This window comes from Rhinopithecus roxellana, chromosome 3 (genome assembly GCF_007565055.1).
Source record: "Rhinopithecus roxellana isolate Shanxi Qingling chromosome 3, ASM756505v1, whole genome shotgun sequence".
Taxonomy (NCBI): domain Eukaryota; kingdom Metazoa; phylum Chordata; class Mammalia; order Primates; family Cercopithecidae; genus Rhinopithecus; species Rhinopithecus roxellana.
In genome coordinates this window covers 155,559,266-155,579,990 of record NC_044551.1, presented here as the reverse complement: position 1 = coordinate 155,579,990, position 20,725 = coordinate 155,559,266, and the positions used below count along the sequence as shown (strand labels likewise).

At 41.6% G+C, this 20,725-nt stretch overlaps 1 protein-coding gene across 1 annotated transcript in view; it reads right to left on the bottom strand.

Moving 5' to 3' along the window:
* The window catches only part of CTNNA1 (catenin alpha 1), a 180,253-nt gene that overhangs the window by 23,074 nt on the left and 136,454 nt on the right, over nt 1-20,725 (bottom strand). The window contains exon 10 of the mRNA XM_010388106.2: nt 7,997-8,089. Coding sequence (XP_010386408.1) covers nt 7,997-8,089 — 93 coding nt within the window. The remainder of the gene's footprint in view (nt 1-7,996; nt 8,090-20,725) is intronic.

Here is a 20,725-nt window from a genome sequence, read left to right as displayed (position 1 = left end):
AATTTGCAAGGAGCCCCCAACTAGGCATGATCACTGTACTGATCGTTAACTTTTAAAATGCTATTGTTGGCTTGAGCCCCAGTACAGTGTGACATAAGGGTGGCAAGGGTGGACGTCCTTATCCTATTTCTGATCATACAGGGAAAGCATTCAGTCTTTACCATTAAGTATAATGTTAGCTACCGATTGTTCATGGAGATTCTTTATCAGGCTAAGGAAGTTCTCTCCTAGTCCTAGTTTGTAAAGTGTTCTTTCAGGATTGGATGTTGGATTTTCTCAAACACTATTTCCGTTTTGTTTCCATCATTCTGGCTATTTTGTCTTTGTCTCCTTTGCTGTCTCGTCTTCTTCTATGCTGTTGGGATTTCCTGAAAGCTCAGTTCTATGCTGCCTTCTCTCCTCTTTCTACTCTTCCCACCCCTGGGCAATCTCATCTAATCTTTTCCCAGAAACCCTTTTTTTTTTTTTCTTCTTTCACTTGGTTTCTAAGACACTGCCAGCTTCTAGTCCTGAGAGCGCTTCCTCAGGCTCTTGTGCTGGCCACTGCTCACCTCCTGAAACTCTCAATGTTAGGGACCCCAGTTCCACTCAGACCTTTCCTTCAGGGAGACTCACTCCCTTGGTGATGTCTCACATTTATACATCCTGTTCAGACCTCTTCCCTCAACGTGACATGCATCTTGCATGTCTAATAGGCACCTCAAAATTAACATATCCAAAACTTAGATCTCTTTCCCCAAACCCTCTTTCCTTATCAAAATAAATGGGAACTCCATCCTTCAGCTGCTTAGGCTCAAAACTGTGTTATATTCCCTCTTTTTCTCTCTCACCTCACATCTAATCCTTCAGTAAATTTCACCTTCAAAATATATCCAGACTCGAACCAGTGCTCACCATATCCACTGTACTCCTGGCCTGGATTAGTTCAGTATCATCTGTTTTAGTCTATTGCTTCTGTAATAAATTACCACAAATTTAGTGGCTTAAAACAACACAAATCTATTATCTTACAGTTTCTGGAGGTCAGAATTCTGAAATGGGTCTTACAGAGCTAAAATCAACAACATTATCATCAGATCTGTGTTCCTTCTGGAGGTTGTAGTGAAAAAGCCAGCCCTTGACTTCTCCAAATTCCTGAGGATGCCCACATTCCTTGACTTGTGGCTAGCCTCTGCTTCCTCCACTGTATTTTCTTCTCTGCCTCTGATGCCCCTGCCTCCCTCATATAAAGACACTTATGATTATATTGGGGGGTCCACTGGGATAATCTAGGATAATCTTGCCATCTAAAGAGCCTTATTCATCCCTGAAGAGTCCCCTTTGCCATGTGAGGTAATATATTCCTGGGTTTAGGGAATTAGGAAATTGACATGTTTGGGAGACCATTATTCTGTGTACTGCAATTTCCTAAAGAGCCTCTCTGTGTCTATCCCTCTTCACAGAAGTTAGAGAGATCTTGGTTTTTTGTTTTTGAGACAGGGTCTCACTCTGTCACCCAGGCTGGAGTGCAGCAGGACCACAATCATGGCTCACTATACCCTCAACCTCTGGACTCAAGCAATCCTCCCACCTCGGTTTTCCATGTAGCCGGGACTATAGCCTTGCACCACTCTGCCTGGCAATTTTTTTATTTTTATAGATACAGGGTCTCACTATGTTGCTCAGGCTGTTCTAGACCTCCTGGGCTCAAGTGGTCCTTGTGTCTTGGCCTCCCGAAGTGCTGGGATTATAGGCGTGAGGCACTGCGCCTGGCCGAGATCTTGTTATAACCTAAGCAAGATCATGTCACTCTTCTACTCAAAGCCCTTCAATGGTTTCCCATCTCAAAAGCCAAAGGCCTACGACCAAGGCCTCCAAAGGCCCTGCAACCCCTAAACTTGTTTTAGGTTATCTGATCTCCTTCCTCCAAGCTTTTGCACTTGCTGTTCCCTCTTCCTGGAGCCCTCTCCCCTGAGACATCCTCCGTGGTTTGCTCTGTCATTTCCTTCAGGTCTTTGTTTATACATCACTTTCTCAGTGAGTCCTTCCTGCTCATCCTAACCATAATATTTAACACATCAAAATCAAAATTTGTGGGGCAGCTAAAACAGTGCTTCGAGGGAAATTTATAGTATTAAAATGTTTAAATGTTACCTTAGAAAAGGAGGAAGGAAGGTCTCAAGGCAATGAGTTAAAGCTTCCAATTTTAAAACTAGAAAAGGAGCAAATTAAACCCAAAGCAAGCAGAAGGAAGAAAATAAAGAGTAGAAAATTAATGAAAGACAAATTACCAAAGCTCACTCAAGAATTAAAAAAAAACCTAAATATCCCTATGTCTATTAAAGAAACTGAACTCATCATTAAAAACCTTCCCACAAAGCAAATTCCAGGCCCAGCTAGAGTTTACCAGTTACCAGGCTTCACTGATAAATTCTCCCAAACATACAAAGAACTAATACCAAATATACATAGATTTTTCCAGGAAAAAAGTAGGAAACACTTTCCAATTTTAAGATATTGAAATCAGACATTACAAAAAACCAAAGCAACAGACCAGTATCAATATGCAAGCCTTATGAAGAGAGCACAACACCTCTGGGGGGCTGTTACACTTGCAGACCTCAGTCAAGCAGGGGTGGGAGGCACAGGAGGGTAGAGATGGGAGGATACAGAAAATGCTTAGAGAAGCTTTTAGTGAGAAGCATCTCCTTTGAGCTCTCTGTGAAACTGCTTTGTAAAAAACCAGATTAGAGAATACCAAAGTGGAAAAGTGAAGTGATTCAAAGACAGATGGTCCCATGATTGTGAAATAATAGGTTAAGTGACAACTGAGGCCACAGGTCTGCCCCGTCCTGTATGTATGGGGTGCTCCTTTAAGGGCCATGTATTTTCCCACCAGCTAGGGGCCAGGCCAGCCTGGGTTTATGCTTATTTGATGTGTGTCAGGCATGTCAGCCACAAATATGATCAGGGTTCCCATAAGCACAATGACAGAAAAAGAAATATGGAAGATAAATCTAAGGAGGCAGAAGGAAGAATGAACAATTTCAGAAGTAACTTCTCAATTTAGTGAGTGAGAAATACCAAAAGAAAAAAGAGACCAGGCACAGTGGCTCACAGCTGTAATCCCAGCACTTTGGGAGGCTCAGGAGGGAGGATCACCTGAGCTCAGGAGTTTGAGACCAGCCTGGGCAAACAAAAAATTTTTTAAATTAGCCAAGTGTGGTGGAGTCTACCTGTGGTCCCAGCTACTCAGAGGCTGAGGTGCAAAGACTGCTTAAGCCTAGCAGGTCAAGGCTGCAGTGAGTCATGATAGCCCCACTGCACTCTAGCCTGGGTAACAGAGTGAAAACTTGTCTCTTTAAAAAAAAAAAAAAAAAAATGAAAGAAAAAAGAAATGTAGATAAGTAGAAGCTTCATATACTTAATTCATCCTTTGTATAGATTTCCAAGAAAAGCCATGCATTAAACCAGGCATTATAAATTATTTAAGTGCCAGATTTATATTAACTTAATGTTAATACGTATGTGTAATGCTCATTCTTGCATAATGAACTAAGAAAAAATATCGAGTGAGATAATCTCCACAATGCCCTCCTCTGATTTTAAAGACTCAAAATGTCAGAAACCTGCTGCTGTTTGCAAGGTTTGGGATTTTTGTGTTTTTGTTTTTTCTTCCTGGCCAGCACACCAAATGGTTTTGAATTTAAAAATTAAAATATTTAAAGCAGCTACTATAGACTAAAACTTGGGCACATCCACAAGCGAAACATAGAGTACAGATTTTGGTCCCTTCCCAAACCAGGCTGTAAACTGCTTCCTTGTAAAAGTTTGTGAGGCCGGGGCACTCTGCTTGGATGGAGACAGGTCCCTTTCCAGAGAAAAGAGTAAGAGAGAGTAGCCATCAAGTAGAAGGCAATGCAGACAGAGAGCCAACCTACCTCTTTTCTTAATGATAACAAATCGCCAAAAAAATGTGGGTTCCTTCTCCCAACAAAATACAGCCACTTTTAGGTTACGTCTTCCTCAACTCGATTTTATATTTAGAGGAGGGGTCATAATTTGTTGCCCAGGCTGGAGTGCAGTGGTGTAATCACAAGCCCACTGCAGCCTGGAACTCCTGTGCTCAAGCGATCCTCCTGCTTCAGCCTCCTGAGTAGCTGGGACTACAAGTGCACGCCATCATGCCCAGCCACTTCTTTTATTTTTGGAGATGGGGTCTTGCTCTGTTGCCCAGGCTGGTCTTCAAATACTGGCTTCAAATGATCCTCCCACCTTGACCTCTGAAAATGCTGGGATTACAGATGTGAGCACAGAGCCTGAACTCAACTTTACTATCTCAAATATTTCGAGTTAAAGTTGTTCAACTGCTAAAAAGGGAATACTTTAGAATGGATTTTCCTGTCTCTCGAAAGTTAATTTGCTATAGGACAAACTTCAAAATGGGGATGAAAGGCCAGGCACGGTGACTCACACCTGGAGTCCCAGCACTTTGGGAGGCCGAGGCAGGTGGATCACCTGAGGTCAGGAGTTCAAGACCAGCCTGACCAACAAGGTGAAACCCCATCTCTACTAAAAATACAAAAATTAGCCGGGCGTGGTGGCAGGCACCTGTAGTCCCAGCTACTTGGGAGGCTGGGACAGGAGAATTGCTTGAACCCTGGAAGCGGAGGTTGCAGTGAGCCGAGATTGTGCTACTGCACTCCAGCCTGGGTGACAGAGTGAGACTCTGTCTCGAAGGAAAAAAAAGGGGGGTGGGTGGGGGGCGAAAACTCTAATGGTCCCACCTGTCATTTCTCTCCACCAGAAACTAAAAATAGCTTATAGGAGCCAACTCCAAACTGTCGTGCTGCCTATGTACAGCAGCCTAGGCATGAGACATAAAACACTAAAACACATCCTGGAAACACTGAGCACCTCTTCCACACTGTGAAGAAAGGTCAACAGTAGCCTTACTATAAAGAAACGCACCCTTTAAAATAATAAATGTTTGGCTATGCTGTGGCATATTAAAACACCAAATTCAGCTCCCAGTGAATTAACTAACTACCCTAGTTAGTTACCTAACGTGTTGATTAACTTGCATAGACCTTGGAAGGAAATACCTTGAAATCAGGATCTCTGGTGCTTATGATCACTGCCCCAGTGGATCTCTGGTGCTTGTGATCACTGCCCACATCAAACTGGAGAGGAGGCAGAGGTCTCCACAATTAAGGCCCTCTTCCTCCGAGGAACACTCCTTCGCTTCCTTGAAGGAGAGATCCTCTCAGCATGAAACACATGGGCCATAGCAGGCCAGAGGCAGTGCATAGAAGAGTTTGAGTTATCCTCCTCAAATATTTTAACAACTTTAAATTAGTTACCAATTGTTTAAAATTGAGACATGACAAAACACCTGAATTGCAGAATTTTTGTTTAAAATAATGAAGGGGGCCGGGCATGGTGGCTTAGGCCTGTAATCCCAGCACTCTGGGAGGCCAAGGCAGGCATCATTTGAGGCCAGGAGTTCGAGACCTGCCTGGCCAACATGGTGAAACCTCATCTCTACCAAAAATACAAAAATTAGCCGGGCATGGTGGCACATGCCTATAATCCCAGCTATTTGGGAGGCTGCAGCAGGAGAATCACTTGAACCCGGGAGGCAGAGGCTGCAGTGAGCAGAGATCATGCTATTGCACTCTAGCCTGGGTGACAGAGTGAGACTCCATCTCAATTAAAAAAAAAAAAAGAAAAAAGGAAGAAGAAGAAACAAGAAGGAGGAGGAAAGGATCTGGCAATAACGGGGCTGGGGTGGAGTCAAAGCTGCCTACTGAAATTCAAGCACATGATGCCCAGTTTGCTGTGACCATGTCTGTAAACACCTTTATTTGCCACTATTGAACCTGCCCAGTCCTGTGTACATAGCAGTTTGCGAGCAAGGGTAGCAATGAGCCCAGGTGATAATCTGAAGAATAATCACACTTGAAAAAACACAGTTTTTTTCAGGACACATACCCAGTACCAGGTGTGGTCTGGGCACCGTCTGCCTAAAGCCTATTCTTCTTGAGATCTGTTTTAGTAGGAAAAATGAAACTGCAAGGGAGAGGAAGACACGATGCTTTCTGACAGCTAACTCAAACCCATGTGACATGGCTTAGCCACACAAGTTATGCACACCATCATTTTCATTAGGATCTACTAGACTCTCCATGTGATTTTTTTCCTGGGTTTCAAGATCATTTATATAAATACTCTTGGTAGGTGTGATCAGTATATGCTACCATCTGTTTCCACATATTTGTGAAAGCATTGTCACTTTTCAAGCATTTCAAGACCAAATGGAAAACCAAAGGCATTAAAAACAAAGTGCTGATAGGGTAAATGGCAAACAAACTTGAAGAAAGAATCCAAATTCAAATCTGTCTCATACAACTTGGCCATCCAAGATCCTTCTGGATGTGGTGATTGGATTCATTGCAAATATCTATGCAGCTGTCAATGACTGGCAGATTTCAAGACTGGACTAACGTTGGGAAAATGTCCATCAGATGGTTTGAATTCACAATGTGTCCATCACAGTAATATTAAGGCAGAGCAACTCTCATTGGCAAATTAATCCACATGGTTAGGTGTTAGAACAAATGCCCTGCTAACCTATGTACCAATGAGAATGCCAGATTAATAACCACCAAGAGAGGTTTTACTTATTTTGGTTGCCTACCTTGAATGTCAGGGATTATTTATATGAAAAAGCCAAATAATGGTCACAGAATATTTTAAAATTTGTTGCAGACATAACACAGAAACTTCATTCCTATGACCTCTATTTCATTACTCCAGTCCCTCTGCTTACTCTCCTTTATATGTGACCACTCCCTTCTGGCAGGACACATAAAGAGAGGTAAGTCCTCAGAGTATGCCATGAGCAATTTATACATGGGAAAGTGGAGAGGCAACCTCTTCTACTGAACCATCACTTATACTCCTTAGAAACCCCTGGAATGACAAGGAGCGTCAGCTCAGACAAACGGACTCAGCTCTCCTCACAGGAGGCAGGCAACACAATGGGCACTTAAAAAGCATTCGTTGCCACGTTTGCTTCAGAGCCTTTCTAGAGCACCAGATGCGTAATGCAGCTTCATCACCAGTCTTCCAATATACCATTATAAATGGAGACAAGTTCTTGAGCTTTCACTTCAGAAGCTGGCCAAATTAAGTTACTATCTGCACCGTAAGGCTGTTTTATGACACTACAGAATAAAGACACTAGCTTGTGAATTTGGTTTCCTCCAACACAAAGACCGAAATACTGGCCATTAAAATGAATATAGGTAAATCGTGTGGGTAACTCTCATGGTTCCAGGATGGTCAGATGTCGCGGATGGCCCTCCCTCAAGGAGGGTGTAAACTCACCCTCAAAGAGACTGTGGTCACTGCCACCCTGTATTTTCCAGCAATGGAGGGCACCATACCTTCCCCCATCCCCCAAGACAAGGTCTCACTCTGTCACCAAGGCTGGAGTGCAGTGGCGTGATCTCGGCTCACTGCAACCTTCACCTCCCAGGCTCAAGCCAGCCTCCCACTGTAGCCTCCTGAGTGGCTGGGACTACAGATGCACGCCATTATGTCGGGCTAACTTTTGTTTGTATGTATGTATGTATGTATGTATGTATGTATTTTTTTTTTTAAGAGATGGGGTTTTGCTATGTTGCCCAGGCTGGTCTCAGACTCCTGGGCTCAAATGACCCACCTACTTTGGGATCCCAAAGTGCTGGGATTACAGGCGTGAGCCACCGTGCCCAGCCCACTATGCATTTTCAATGAAGGGCAAGGAGTAACATGTAATCTCCCATGCAAATGTCACTTAATGTTAAACAAAAAATATTCCAAACTCTGTGGGTTCTGTGTCAGTGATTTGTTCCCAAGACTTCCATCTAAAATCCTAGACAAAACAAACTTAACAAAATAAACCTCCTCTCCACTCTAATCAAAATTCAATGTGGTTATGCTGTCAGTGACAGTGTCAGCTGTACTTTACCTGAGGACAGAGGGCTTCCAACTGACTTGCAGACATTCGAACAAGCTTTACACCTTCTTCATTATTTGAGATGGAACAGGCCAAGTTGGCAACCTATAAACATAAAAAATAATCTTTAAAGATTTTTCTCTTTTAACTACTAAGGAAAACACACATACCTGGCCCTACCTCTGACCATTCTGGAACAGATGACAAGAGCGCCAAGGGTGCCTTCCTTCTCACAGCCTGATTATTTACTTAGATGAGGACACATTTTTAACTCTGTACAAAGCAAACTATACAGACTCATAACATACATCAAAAAGATCCCAGGGCGTGTAACTCACAGGCTTTGCATGGCCTCTAACCCGCCTGAACAGTAACTTCAGAAAAGGGTTCTTCTAGTATGGGAAATGAGGTGAGAAAAGCTGAGGAATCAAGGGCATCAAGGAAGAACTGTTGTTATCCTCAGATAAAAATGTGTTTTCCAGTGTTCTTGAAGGAAGGAAATAAAAAACTCTAAGGTGCTATTCTCATTTGACAGGGAATAGATGCTTATCTTAAGGCAAAATGAATTTTATTTGAACACCAGGCAATTTTTCAAATAAAAAAAAAATAACAGGAAGACAACATCAGGATGGATCAAAGGCAATCATGATCAAAAGTGGAAAACGCAACTGGTTATGTTTCATAGTTAAGAGCAAAACTGCCCTTCAACTGGTTTCTCAAAACACTGACAGCTTGAATCTCTCCTGGCTGATGCGGCTTAATTTGAACCGAAATCTTTACCTTCCTGTCCAGCCATCTCAATGATACAGCTCACCTAGCTAGGAACAATCCTTCAGGTTGCATCATACTTCCTTTGCTGAAGCTCTGTAATGTTACTATGTAGAGACTGCTAAGGCTGTGATCGTTTATCCATATTTCTAAATGAACAGGCTAGCCAATTCCATCAGCAATATCTGGGCCCAACTGAATACATGGTACTGAGACACATCTTTACCCCAGCTGCAAACTGAGTTATGAATGATAAAGGAGTAGGCAGTTGAATATCAGAGGCACTTTCCGGGAATTTAAATGCTAGAGTAAACAAGGGCAATGGCAATAACCTTTGATTTTTACTCCTCCACCCAACTTAAGCACATAAACACATCAGAAAAATTATACACTATTATGGCAGTTGTTTGTAGTGTCACAGTTAGGGATTATCAGCTTTCTGTAAGACTGCTAACTATCAGAATCCTGTAATGCCCAAACACAAGGAGAAACAAAAGAAGTTAACATGCAATTTAAACATAAAAATGTAAGGGAACTGGAAAGTCAGATCTCTGATGTTTATGAGTCCTTCAAAGTCCCATAAAGAAGCAACACTTATACTCCCTGACACTTACAGTTCCACCTTCTCTGTCACCCGGACCCAAGCAAAGAGACATTTCTTTTCAGGATGACAATCTACAGAGATGACTGGGGATTTCTATTTATTTGCTTAAAAAATCACTGAAAAATATGACCTAAGATAAATTTTGTAAAATATATGACTTAAAAAAAAGGAAACAAATATTCGCTGAAGGAGAAAGCTTGAATTAGATGTGTTCATGAAGAGTAATCTACAACTTCTATTGCTTCACTGTCTTAAGACGACATTTTGAACAACAAACATAAAATCTGATGATCACTGAAAAAATTAGCATTTTGGGACTAACAAAGATCCCTGGTGAAGTGCCCAGCACCCTGCCTATTCCCATCATTTAGGAGGCCAGTTGAATGTTGGATCCAGGACAGTCACTACCAGCACAATCTTATTTCAATCTATATTCTCAATCTTAAGAATCCTTAAAACTCAGAAAAATATTTAAATTAAGAAGCAAAAGATTTTAAAAAAAGAAGCAAAAGATTATATAAGTACTCTCTACATCAGACAAATGAGGGTAGTGTGTGGCTAAGGCTGAAATGGCTGATTTATTTAAACCATCTTTTCTGTTTCATGATTACAAACACTAACAAAACAAAGGTTATGGAAGACTTGTTCTTTATTTTAAAACATTACTTTAAAATATTTCTGGTGTACTGCTGAAGCAGTAATGTTCTATAAGAGCACACTGCCTATTTCAGGAGGCCGGGGAGGAGGAAGGAATGCCTGTCACTAACAGTCTTCTCCAGATGAATGAGCTTCAATTCACCCCCCAGGGACAGGGCTACTCACTTCTAACAATGACAAATGTGCAAATGCAACATCATGACCGTAGCTCTCTGAGAGGCTAACCTCACATACTAGTGTCAGGCCTGACTACAATGAAAGGACAGGGCGAGGAGAGGAGCTTCCTAAATGCCTCTCTGGAAAATCTGGGGCTCTAGAATGAGGTAACAATTAACAGTGAGTCTAAAGAAGATCCTGAGGTTAGAATAAGAAACACTCTGAGCTGGGTGCAGTGGCTCCCAGTCCAAGGCAAGAGGATCACTTGAGGCTAGGAGTTTGTGACCAGTCTGGGCTACATAGCAAGACCCCATCTCTATACATTAAAAAATTTTTAGTTGGCTGGGTGTGGTGGCACGCACCTATAGTCCCAGCTAATTGGAAGGCCGAGTTGGGAGAATAGCTCGAGCCCAGAAGGTTGAAGCTGCGGCAAGCCATGACTGCAAGACCCTGTCCCAAAAAAAGAAAGAGGCCAGGCGTGGTGGCTCATGCTTGTAATACCAGCCCCTGGCCATATAGTGAAACCATGCCTCTACTAAAAATACAAAAATTGGCCCAGCCTGGTGGCGTGCACCTGTAATTCCAGCTACTTGGGAGGCTGAGGCATGAGAACTGCTTGAAACCGGGAGGCGGAGGTTGAAGTGAGATGAGATGGTGCCACTGCACTCCAGTCTGGACAACAGAGTGAGACTCTGTCTCAAAAAAATAAACAAATAAAAAGAAAAGGAAAAGGAAAACACTTGGAGCAGTTAACTTCCACAGAGAACCCAGCAGAACCAAGACTTTGTAGAACAGTGAGAAGTATCTCTGGATTTGTTAGGAAAATAAATTATTATCTTTGCTACCACAGTTACTTGTATTAGCAACTAAAATGTCTCTAATTCCAGCTATTCAAAGAGGTAGGCTAAGACTGACACCACAACCACTTACATGAGATCAGGTAGCCCTCTTTCATACCATCTATGCCTACCGTGTGGAAGTTTGGACCTTGCAGAAGAGCAGGTTTCAGAAAACATGCAATCGGCCTTGGGTTTTGCTGGTTTCAGGAAAACCCAAGCTCAAATCTGAGCTGTTGAGGAAATGACTCACAGCCCCCCTGTGTCAGATGAACAGATTAGACATCTGTACATGACAGACAACTTTTTCAGTCTTTTAGGAAGGCTCTACCTTTACTCCACAATGGATGATCTTTCCTTACATAAAATTTGTTAAATGAAGTTTCATTTAGGAAAAAATCCCATTATGACTTTATTTCAATCTTGCTCCTTCTGTAACCATGATGACTATTTTTCTCTATTATACACAGATTTATGATTTACTGAAGTCCAACAGTTGTTTCCCACTTCCTTCAGTAACTGCTCCTGGGTTCCTATTTGGCTGAGTTCCTCTTATCCTGGAATGTTTTTAGGAAGACAAGATAAGATTTCTTTTTGTTCTAGATAATAAATTAATGACCGACTCATAACAGCTTATACCTGTTGTAGGAGTAAGCAAGTGAGAAGAGATGTGGGACAGGGAGCTTTTAAGTCTACATAATGACCCACCAATGCAGCAGCAGCCCAGAGGAACAGAGCTCAAAACATACATCTCTTCCCCTGTACCCCGGGCCAAGCTAGCACCCAAGTTTTCTTCTTTAAAATGGTCTGAATGCCTAAAAGTCAAAAATAACAATAAAATAAAAAACTCAACTTTTACAAACTTGTCATACATAAAGTAAAAGTCCCAAATGCAGGTCATAACATTTCAGAGGCACTCAAGAAGTTTTTAGCAACTACTTCCAAATCCACAGGGGAAATGATGATAAGCCCCCACCTTTCCAATTTCCAGGGAAAGGTGTGGGTGATCTTATTAGGAGAAACAAGATATCTTACAATACTGAAAAATGAAGTATGCACGGGTAATAGAAAAATTCTACAACTATATTGTGGTGATGGTTGCACAGTTCTGTAAACTTAACAAAATCTGAATTGTACACTTAAAATGAGTAATTTTATGGTATGTAGATTATGCTTTAATAATGCTTTTTCAATTTTTAATGCAGAGCTAAGCAGGTGAGTAATTAAGAGAAATTCTCAGAGGCTAGAAAAGAGAAAGGAGAACTTCAGAGAAGTAAGCAATCACCCAAAACAGTGTTTCCTCTGGTCGGTGGGTGGGGGGTTTTATAGGGAGGTACCATTTCATGATGAGAACCTGGGTTTTAATGGGCCAAGGCCAGGGTCCTCTCAAGGCAGATAACTCAGAACAGACTGCACAGAGCTAGAACAGGCAAAAGGCAACAACCCTAGTAAGTGATCAACCCTAAGAGTGATCAAGAAAGTCACCATGGAAAGAGTAGGGTATTTGTCAGTCTAAGCATTTGCTTAGGGAGGAAAAGAAGAAAAAGCCCCTATACGCCACTCCAAATTCTAATCAAAAGCTGGCCCTCCACAGGGGTTTAGGTATAGAAATTATGTTATGTATATGGTTCAGAAAACTTTTACATTTAAGAGTTTATGAATTAGTAGTACCTCTAAGCAGATGGCAGAAGCAAATATAAATGAAAATTTTACCTCATGGAAGGTAAGCTAAACACAGGCCTCAAAGAATTCCCACAACAAAACCCCAGGAATGTGAACTCACAAATTTAAAAAAAAAAAACAAAAAACAAAAAACAGAATGTACACAAGGAAATGAGCCATCTTGGGCAAGAATAAGCAAAACCACCACCTGTGTAATCAGATCCATAATACTGCGTATACTCAAATGATCGAAAATGCAATATTAAAAATATATTTATGTTAACAGAGGAGTACAGATAAGGAAAAAGACACTCAAAAATAATTAGTCAGATCTGAAAAGGATCAAAACAGAAGTTCAAGAAAAAAGCAGTAATTTCTACCACTTCTAGAAATGTAAAATAATATTGACTTAAACTCTACTGAAAAGATAATTAGTAACCTTTTAGAAAGTCAAAATGAAGAAGTTCTTTAGAAAAACCAAGATATTTTCATCTTATGGAAAAGGTGGAAACCACAAAAGAATTTAAGAGATATGCAAGATAAACTGAGAAAGTCTACTGTTTACCCAGAATTTCAAAGAAAGAACAGAGAATGATGGGGAAAGACAATGCTGAAAGAGATAATGGCTGAATGTTTTTCAGAAGGGATGAAATAATATTTTCAGACTTGGGAAGACAAATTCCAAATGGGGCAAATAAAAAGAAATCCACACTTAGACATGTCGTAGTTAAAGCTTTAGGATGACAATTTTTTTTTTTTTTTTTTTTTGAGACAGGGTCTCATTCTGTCACCCAGGCTGGAGTGCAGTGGTGCAGATCACCACTCAGATGATCCTGTAATCATTTCCATTCACATGGTATTATATGAACCACTTTTAAAGTTCTCTACTTCTAGTCTACCTACCTGTGTGAATAATTTATAAGTAAAGCTAGAAAAGGTACTGTCTGAACATTAAGCCATCAGCTCCACTGATGAGAAAACAAGAAGGCTATATTAGGCCATTCTTGCATTGCTATAAAGAAATACCTCGGATTGGGTAATTTATAAGAAAAGAGGTTTAACTGGCTCACAGTTCTGCAGGCTGTACAGAAAGCACAGTAGCACCTGCTTCTGAGGAGGCCTCAGGAAGTTTCCAATCACGGTGCAAGGCAAAGGCAGCAGCAGACGTATCACATGGTAAGACGAAGAGTAAAAGAAGGGGTTGGGGGGTTGGGGAGGAAGGTGCCACACACTTTTAAATGCCCAGATCTTATAAGAAAAACTCACTATCACAAAGACAGCACCAGCTATGACAGATTCAAACACCTTGATCCAACACCTCCCACCAGGTCCCTGGAGATTACAATTCAACATGAGATTTGGGCAGGGACAAATACCCAAACTGTATCAAAAGCTGTATCCAAACTGCATCTCTTTTCTGGAACAGAGCAAAGGTTGGGCAGAGTGCTTCTTTAGTCATACCTATCAACGCTCCAAGAGAAACGAAGACTTCTAATGCCCCTTGAGAAGAAGGCTCATCCAACTGCCTTTGCTTGATATCCCAGAATTTGACGAGGTAGTTAAATTCAGCCCAAAAAGCTTATTTTTGGTTAAAGCGTTAAAAATAGTACATGTAAGACAATTTTGTCTCAAACAAAAGTAAGGGTCTGAACTTACAAACCCTTGAAAATGTGAGAAAAATCAAGCTAGCATGCTTAGAATTCTTCTGGAATCCAAGGTCAGCATTCTCCCCAAGGACATCTAACTTCTCTCATGAAAACATTCCATAATCTGAGAAAACTGAAGCTTCATTTAAAATTTACTTTTTGCCAGAATATCAGCCTACAGTATCATATAGAAGCACTGAGAAAATACCCAAGATGTCACAGGTAGTCATGTAAGATCAGTGTTTAATTCAAATGCTCCTTACAGAGACTTTTTCAAGGCCACTTTACCACACATTATCAGCATACTACGGAATAAAAGGTATAATGCAGATCATTCAATTTGCAGTTAAAATACACGTTTCAAACCAATAAAGCCATACCCTATGAAGTTCCAGATAATGGGAAATACTGTGTGTGTTGGGCAGTGGGGGTAGAGGTATAGGTAACAGCTCAAAAGCATGCCAGTTACATTCACTTTTTGGTTCTTAATTCACAAGGGAGTCCATGGAATAGAATCGTAATGTAGCAAATTCATTATAATAACAGCCACATTTTAATACAAGGTCTGGAGCTGAGGGGAAAGGATTTTGGACTGAAGTTACTGGTAGCAGTGGGGAAAAGATGAAACACAATCAGTTGTATATATCACATGAATAATATATCATTTTTACAGGCAAGATTTCATTAATGGCATTTTCCCTATGCCACTCGAGTCTCAATTCACAAAATTGAAAATGTACTCAGAAGAGAGCAAAATAAAAGGTAAAACAATGCTCTTTAGCTGTTTAAGCTGCTCATAGCCAAAGGAGGAGGGCAAGGAATGAAGCAATTAAAAAGGACACATGGGTACTGTGTTATTGACAAAAAGGTTAATATTTCTGACAGCAAATAAATTCTTCACCTCAGTACGCTTTAAATTGAAGAGCAACAAAAAGAAATCATTAACTTGATGGGGAGAAAGGGGCAAGTATAAAAGGTGTTATCCTTACCACGGCCTTGAAAAGCCATGCCGTTTTATAAACAGATGAAAGAAATGCCGTCAATGCTATGCTACACTCCAGAACAGAAGAAAATGATAAAGGGAAGAGCCATCCAGCCCACCAATACTGGCCCTCTGGCTCCTGCTCCCCCTACTCACTGGCCTTGAGGATACACAACATCTATGCACCCTTCACATAAGAGAAGTGGCTTCAATACCATGCAGGGAGTTACCAGATTCCACTGACAAGTGCAGTATGATGAGGCAGTCACAGGTCCCAGCCAGACCCTCAGAAAATAACAGTTAAGAGAAATCTCATGGCAAATATTCTGCTATTTGCTTTTAAGTGAAATCATGAAAGATTCTTATTAAAATAAGGACCCAGAAATGGGCACAGTAATGTGCGCCTGTAGTCCTAGCTACTTGGGAGGTTGAGGAGGGAGGATATCTTGAGGCCAGGAGTTCGACACCAGCATGGGCAAAAAAGCAAGAACCACGTCTCAAAAAATAATAAAGATCCAACAGGCAGCCAGCACCACACAGACTCCGACACTGTGTATACACAGGGGGACTAGATGAATTTACTTCTGTTGATAAAACCTCAATAATGTGGTTTTTATTCTTGAAACAAATGTTCTATTTCCATAGTGTGATATACACACAAGGCATCATAAAATATTTCCACTTCTGAGTGGGTGATAGCCCTAATACTACTCAGGAACTATTCATGTATTTGAAGCAACTTTATGTGAAACTCCAAATTAAAGCATAACCTTTTTATACTATTTTATTTGGTCCGAGAGAAAAGTATTTCTATTAAAGCAATAGATAAAATTTCCAAAAACCAAGTTAGCAAAAGTCAACACATCTGCCCCAAATTTGTTTTGGTCATGTATTAACATGCTACTGAAACAGCTTTTGTTCAACTTCCATTTCAAACGCTGATAAAATGGACAACTTTCACATATCACCTCAGTACAATTTCTACTATATTGTAAAAAATATATACACTATATAAAATACATATTTAGTACAAGATAATCTTTATGTGAGTGGGGATTTTTGTTGTATTCGCTACTGTATTCCTAATGTCCAGAACTGTGACCAGGACATACTAAGAAATCTATAAATACTTGTTATAAGAATTTTGTTACAATTTTCTTCTCCCTCAAATACAGGAAGTTTGCTACAGGTTTTCGAAAGCTTCATTCTAGCCACTCCCATCCCCCCAAAAAACTGCTCAAATCAATGTCAGTTAACCTTTTCAAAAAAAATCTCCAAATTTTTTCCATCATCTCCACATCCCAAAAGTTTTCCCAGTTCATTCCTCTTGTGCGCATTGTGTATATGCAAGATGCATTAGGACGCTCTTTTCTGTAAATGTTACAGATACTTCAGAATAGACAAAGCCCACTAACACTGACGATCAGTCATAATGCAGAGCTCTGCATTTCTAAAGTACAGTCTTCAGTCCACTGAATCAGAATCTGGGGGAGGGGGCTGGGTGATAGCCCAGGAATCTGAATGTTGAGCTCCTGGGCAACTCTAATGTTTATTAACTTTGAGAACCAATAGGTTCCCTCATCTAGTAGTTGTTGAGCACCTACTATGTTCTAGGTACTATTCTTGGCCCATGTCCTCAGACAACTTACATTCTTTTTGGAGTATGGGGTGGGGCCAGACAAATAAGAAAATAAACAAATCCAATAGTTTCAGATAGTAAGAGGCACTACAAAGGATGTAAAACTGGTGACAGAATGAAGAAATGACTGCTAGAGGATGAAATGGAGGGAATGAGGGTTCCAGGAAAAGTTTCTCTGCGGAAGTGACATGTGGGTAGAGGGCAAAGGTGGTGACATGTTTAGGTATGGTCAAAGATGAAAACTGGTCAACTATGACAGAAGTCATTCAGCAAGGGAGACACAGGACTAAAGACAGTTGTAGGCAGGGAAACTTATAGGCCATGGTTGAGAATCTGGATTTGTGACTATTATCCCAGGCTTACCTAGAAGCCACAGGATGAGTGGGTCAGGGTTAGTGCAAGAAAATAATACTAATAATAATAATAATTATGAAGCTGCTACAGAAGCCTAGTGAGAGATGGCAGTGCACACTAGGGAGGAGGCCACAGAAATAAGTAGACCAGGCACAGTGGCTCACACTTGTAATCCCAGCACTTTGGGAGGCCAAGGTGGAAGGATCGCTTGAGTTTGAGAACAGCCTGCACAACATGGTGCAACTCCATCTCTACAAAAAATGAAAAAAATTAATGAGGCATGGTGGTGCACCTGTGGTCCCAGCTACTCAGGAGGCTGAGGTGGGAGGATCATCTGAGTTTGGGAGGTCAAGGCTTCAGTGAGCTGTGACTGTGTCACTGCATACCAGCCTGGGCGACAAAGTGACTCCCTGTCTCAAAAAAAAAAAAAAAAAAAAAAAAAACAGGAAGAAAAGAAAAGTAAAGGCGCTATCTTATGCCTAATCTTAGGCAGCATTTTAAAAACATCAGAGGCCAGGCATGGTGGCTCACACCTGTAATCCTAGCACTCTGGGAGGCTGAGGCAGGTGGATCACCTGAGGTCAGGAGTTTGAGACCAGCCTGGCCAACATGGCAAAACCCCATCTCTACTAAAAAACTACGAAAATTAGCCAGGCAGGGTGGTGGGCGCCTGTAATCCCAGTTACTCGGGAGGCTGAGGCAGGGAGAATCGCTTGAACCGTGAGGCGGAAGCTGCAGTGAGCAGAGATCACGCCACTGCACTCCAGCCTAGGTGACAGAAGAAGACTCTGTCTCAAAAAAAAAAAAAAAAAAAAAATAGGCCAGGCGCGGTGGCTCACGCCTGTAATCTTAGCACTTTGGGAGGCCAAGGTGGGCAGGTATTCAAGACCTGCCTGACCAACATGGTGAAACACCATCTCTACTAAAAATACAAAAATTAGGTGGGCATGGTGACACGTGTCTGTAATACCAGCTACTCAGGAGGCTGAGGCAGGAGAATCACTTGAATCTGGGAGATGGAGGTTGCAGTGAGCCGAGATTGCACCACTGCACTCCAGCCTGGGTGACAGAGAGAGACTCCGTCAAATAAATAAATAAATAAATAAATAAATAAATAAATAAATAAATAAATAAATAAATAAAACATCAGGTTGGATAAAAGGAGAAAGGGTATATATATTTTTTTATTTTAAAGAAAGGACACAAATGGAAGGGGGCGGCCGGGCGCGGTGGCTCAAGCCTGTAATCCCAGCACTTTGGGAGGCCGAGACGGGCGGATCACAAGGTCAGGAGATCGAGACCATCCTGGCGAACACAGTGAAACCCCGTCTCTACTAAAAATACAAAAAAAAACTAGCCGGGCGAGGTAGCGGCGCCTGTAGTCCCAGCTACTTGGGAGGCTGAGGCAGGAGAATGGCGGGAACCCGGGAGGGGGAGCTTGCAGTGAGCTGAGATCCGGCCACTGCACTCCAGCCTGGGTGACAGAGCAAGACTCCGCCTCAAAAAAAAAAATAAATAAAAAATAAAAAATAAATTAAAAAAAAAAATGGAAGGGGGCAGCCAATAATATGTAGAACAATGCAGCAGCAATCCTGATAGGACAGAACATGAGATAGAATATAAGAAGGTGATATACTAGGTGAGTTTCAAAACCATACATAGAGCCAAACACCTACCCGCATCCAAACTGATAGGAACGAACATGATGACACTGAGCAGTAGCACCTATGTAGGGAAAGCCTAGGGACTCTGACCAACTGTGAGCTCAATGGGCATCACAGAGCGAGGCTGCTGCCCAAAAGGCTGAAGGCATCCTGGGATACACTGGGCAGTCTTCTTCCAGAATGACAGCCTCCACTGCTCTACCCTCATCCCCAGACCCTGGAGCAGGTGTTCCATGAGGGCTGGCCTTGAGTAAAGGGCATTCAGAAGAGAGCTGGGACAAAATGAGCCTCTGAAAGGCTCAGGGAAATTATCTAGATCAACAAAAGTACAAGAGCCACAGAAGAATTTTTATTTATTTAATTTAATTAATTAATTTATTTATTTTGAGACAGAGTCTCTCTCTGTCGCCCAGACTAGAGCGCAGTGGTGTGATCTCTGCTCACTGCAACCTCTGCCTACAGGGTTCAAATGATTCTCTTGCCTCAGCCTCCCAAGTAGCTGGGATTACAGGCATCTGACACCTTACCCGGCTAATTTTTGTATTCTTAGTAGAGACAGGGTTTCACCATGTTGGCAAGGCTGGTCTCGAACTCCTGACCTCAGGCAATCTGCCTGCCTTTGCCTCCCAAAGTGCTGGGATTACAGGCTTGAGCCACTGCGCTCGGCCTGAATTTTTAAATTTTTTAGTAGGCACATTAAAAAAGCAAAAAGGTACCAACAATTATTTCAACATACAATCAATATAAAAAAATTATTACTGGGCTGGGCACAGTGGATCACACCTGTAATCCCTGCATTCTGGGAGGACGAATCACTTGATCGAGATTGGGAGTTCAAGACCAGCCTGGTCAACATGCTGAAATCCTGTCTCTTCTAAAAATACAAAAACAGCCAGGAGTGATGGCAGGCACCTGTAAATCCTAGCAACTTGAGAGGCTGAGGCAGAGAACTGCTGGAAACCAGGAGGCGGGAGGCGGAGGTTGCATGAGCTGAGATCACGTCATTGCATTCCAGCCTGGATGACAGAGCAAGACTCTGTCTCAAAAAAAAAAAAAAAAAACTAAGCTATTTTATATTCTTTTTCCATATTTTATATTCTTTTTCTATACCACATCTTGAAAATATGTAAGTATGTGTCAACCCAAAATATCTGAGATAGGTCTCAGTCAATTTAGAAAGTTTACTTTGCCAAGGTTAAGGTTGCGCCTGTGACACAGCCTCAGGAAGTCCTGTACCCAAGGTGCTTGGGGCACAGCTTGGTTTTATACATTTTAGGGAATCGTGAGACATCAATCAATATATGTAAGATATACACTGGTTCTGTCTAAAAGGCTGGACAACTTGATGTAGGGAAGGGGCTTCCAGGTCATAGGTAGATAAGAGACAAACAGTTTCATTCTTTTGAGTTTCTGATTCCCTTTCCAAAGGAAGCAATCAATCAGATATGCATTTATCCCCATGAGCAGAGAAATGACTTTGCAAATGGAAGGCAGGTTTGCCTTAAGCAGTTCCCAGATTGACTTTTCCCTTTAGCTTAGTGATTTGGGGGTCCCAAGATTTACTTTCCCTTCACATATGTATCTTATGTTTTTTGTTTGTTTTTGTGGTTGTTATTTTATTTATTTTTTTTGAGACGGAGTCTCATTCTTGCCCAGGCTGAAGTGCAATGGCACAACCTCGGCTGACTGCAACCTCCACCTCCGGGGTTCAAGCAATTCTCCTGCCTTGCTTCCTGAGTAGCTGGGATTACAGGCACCCGCCACCACGCTCAG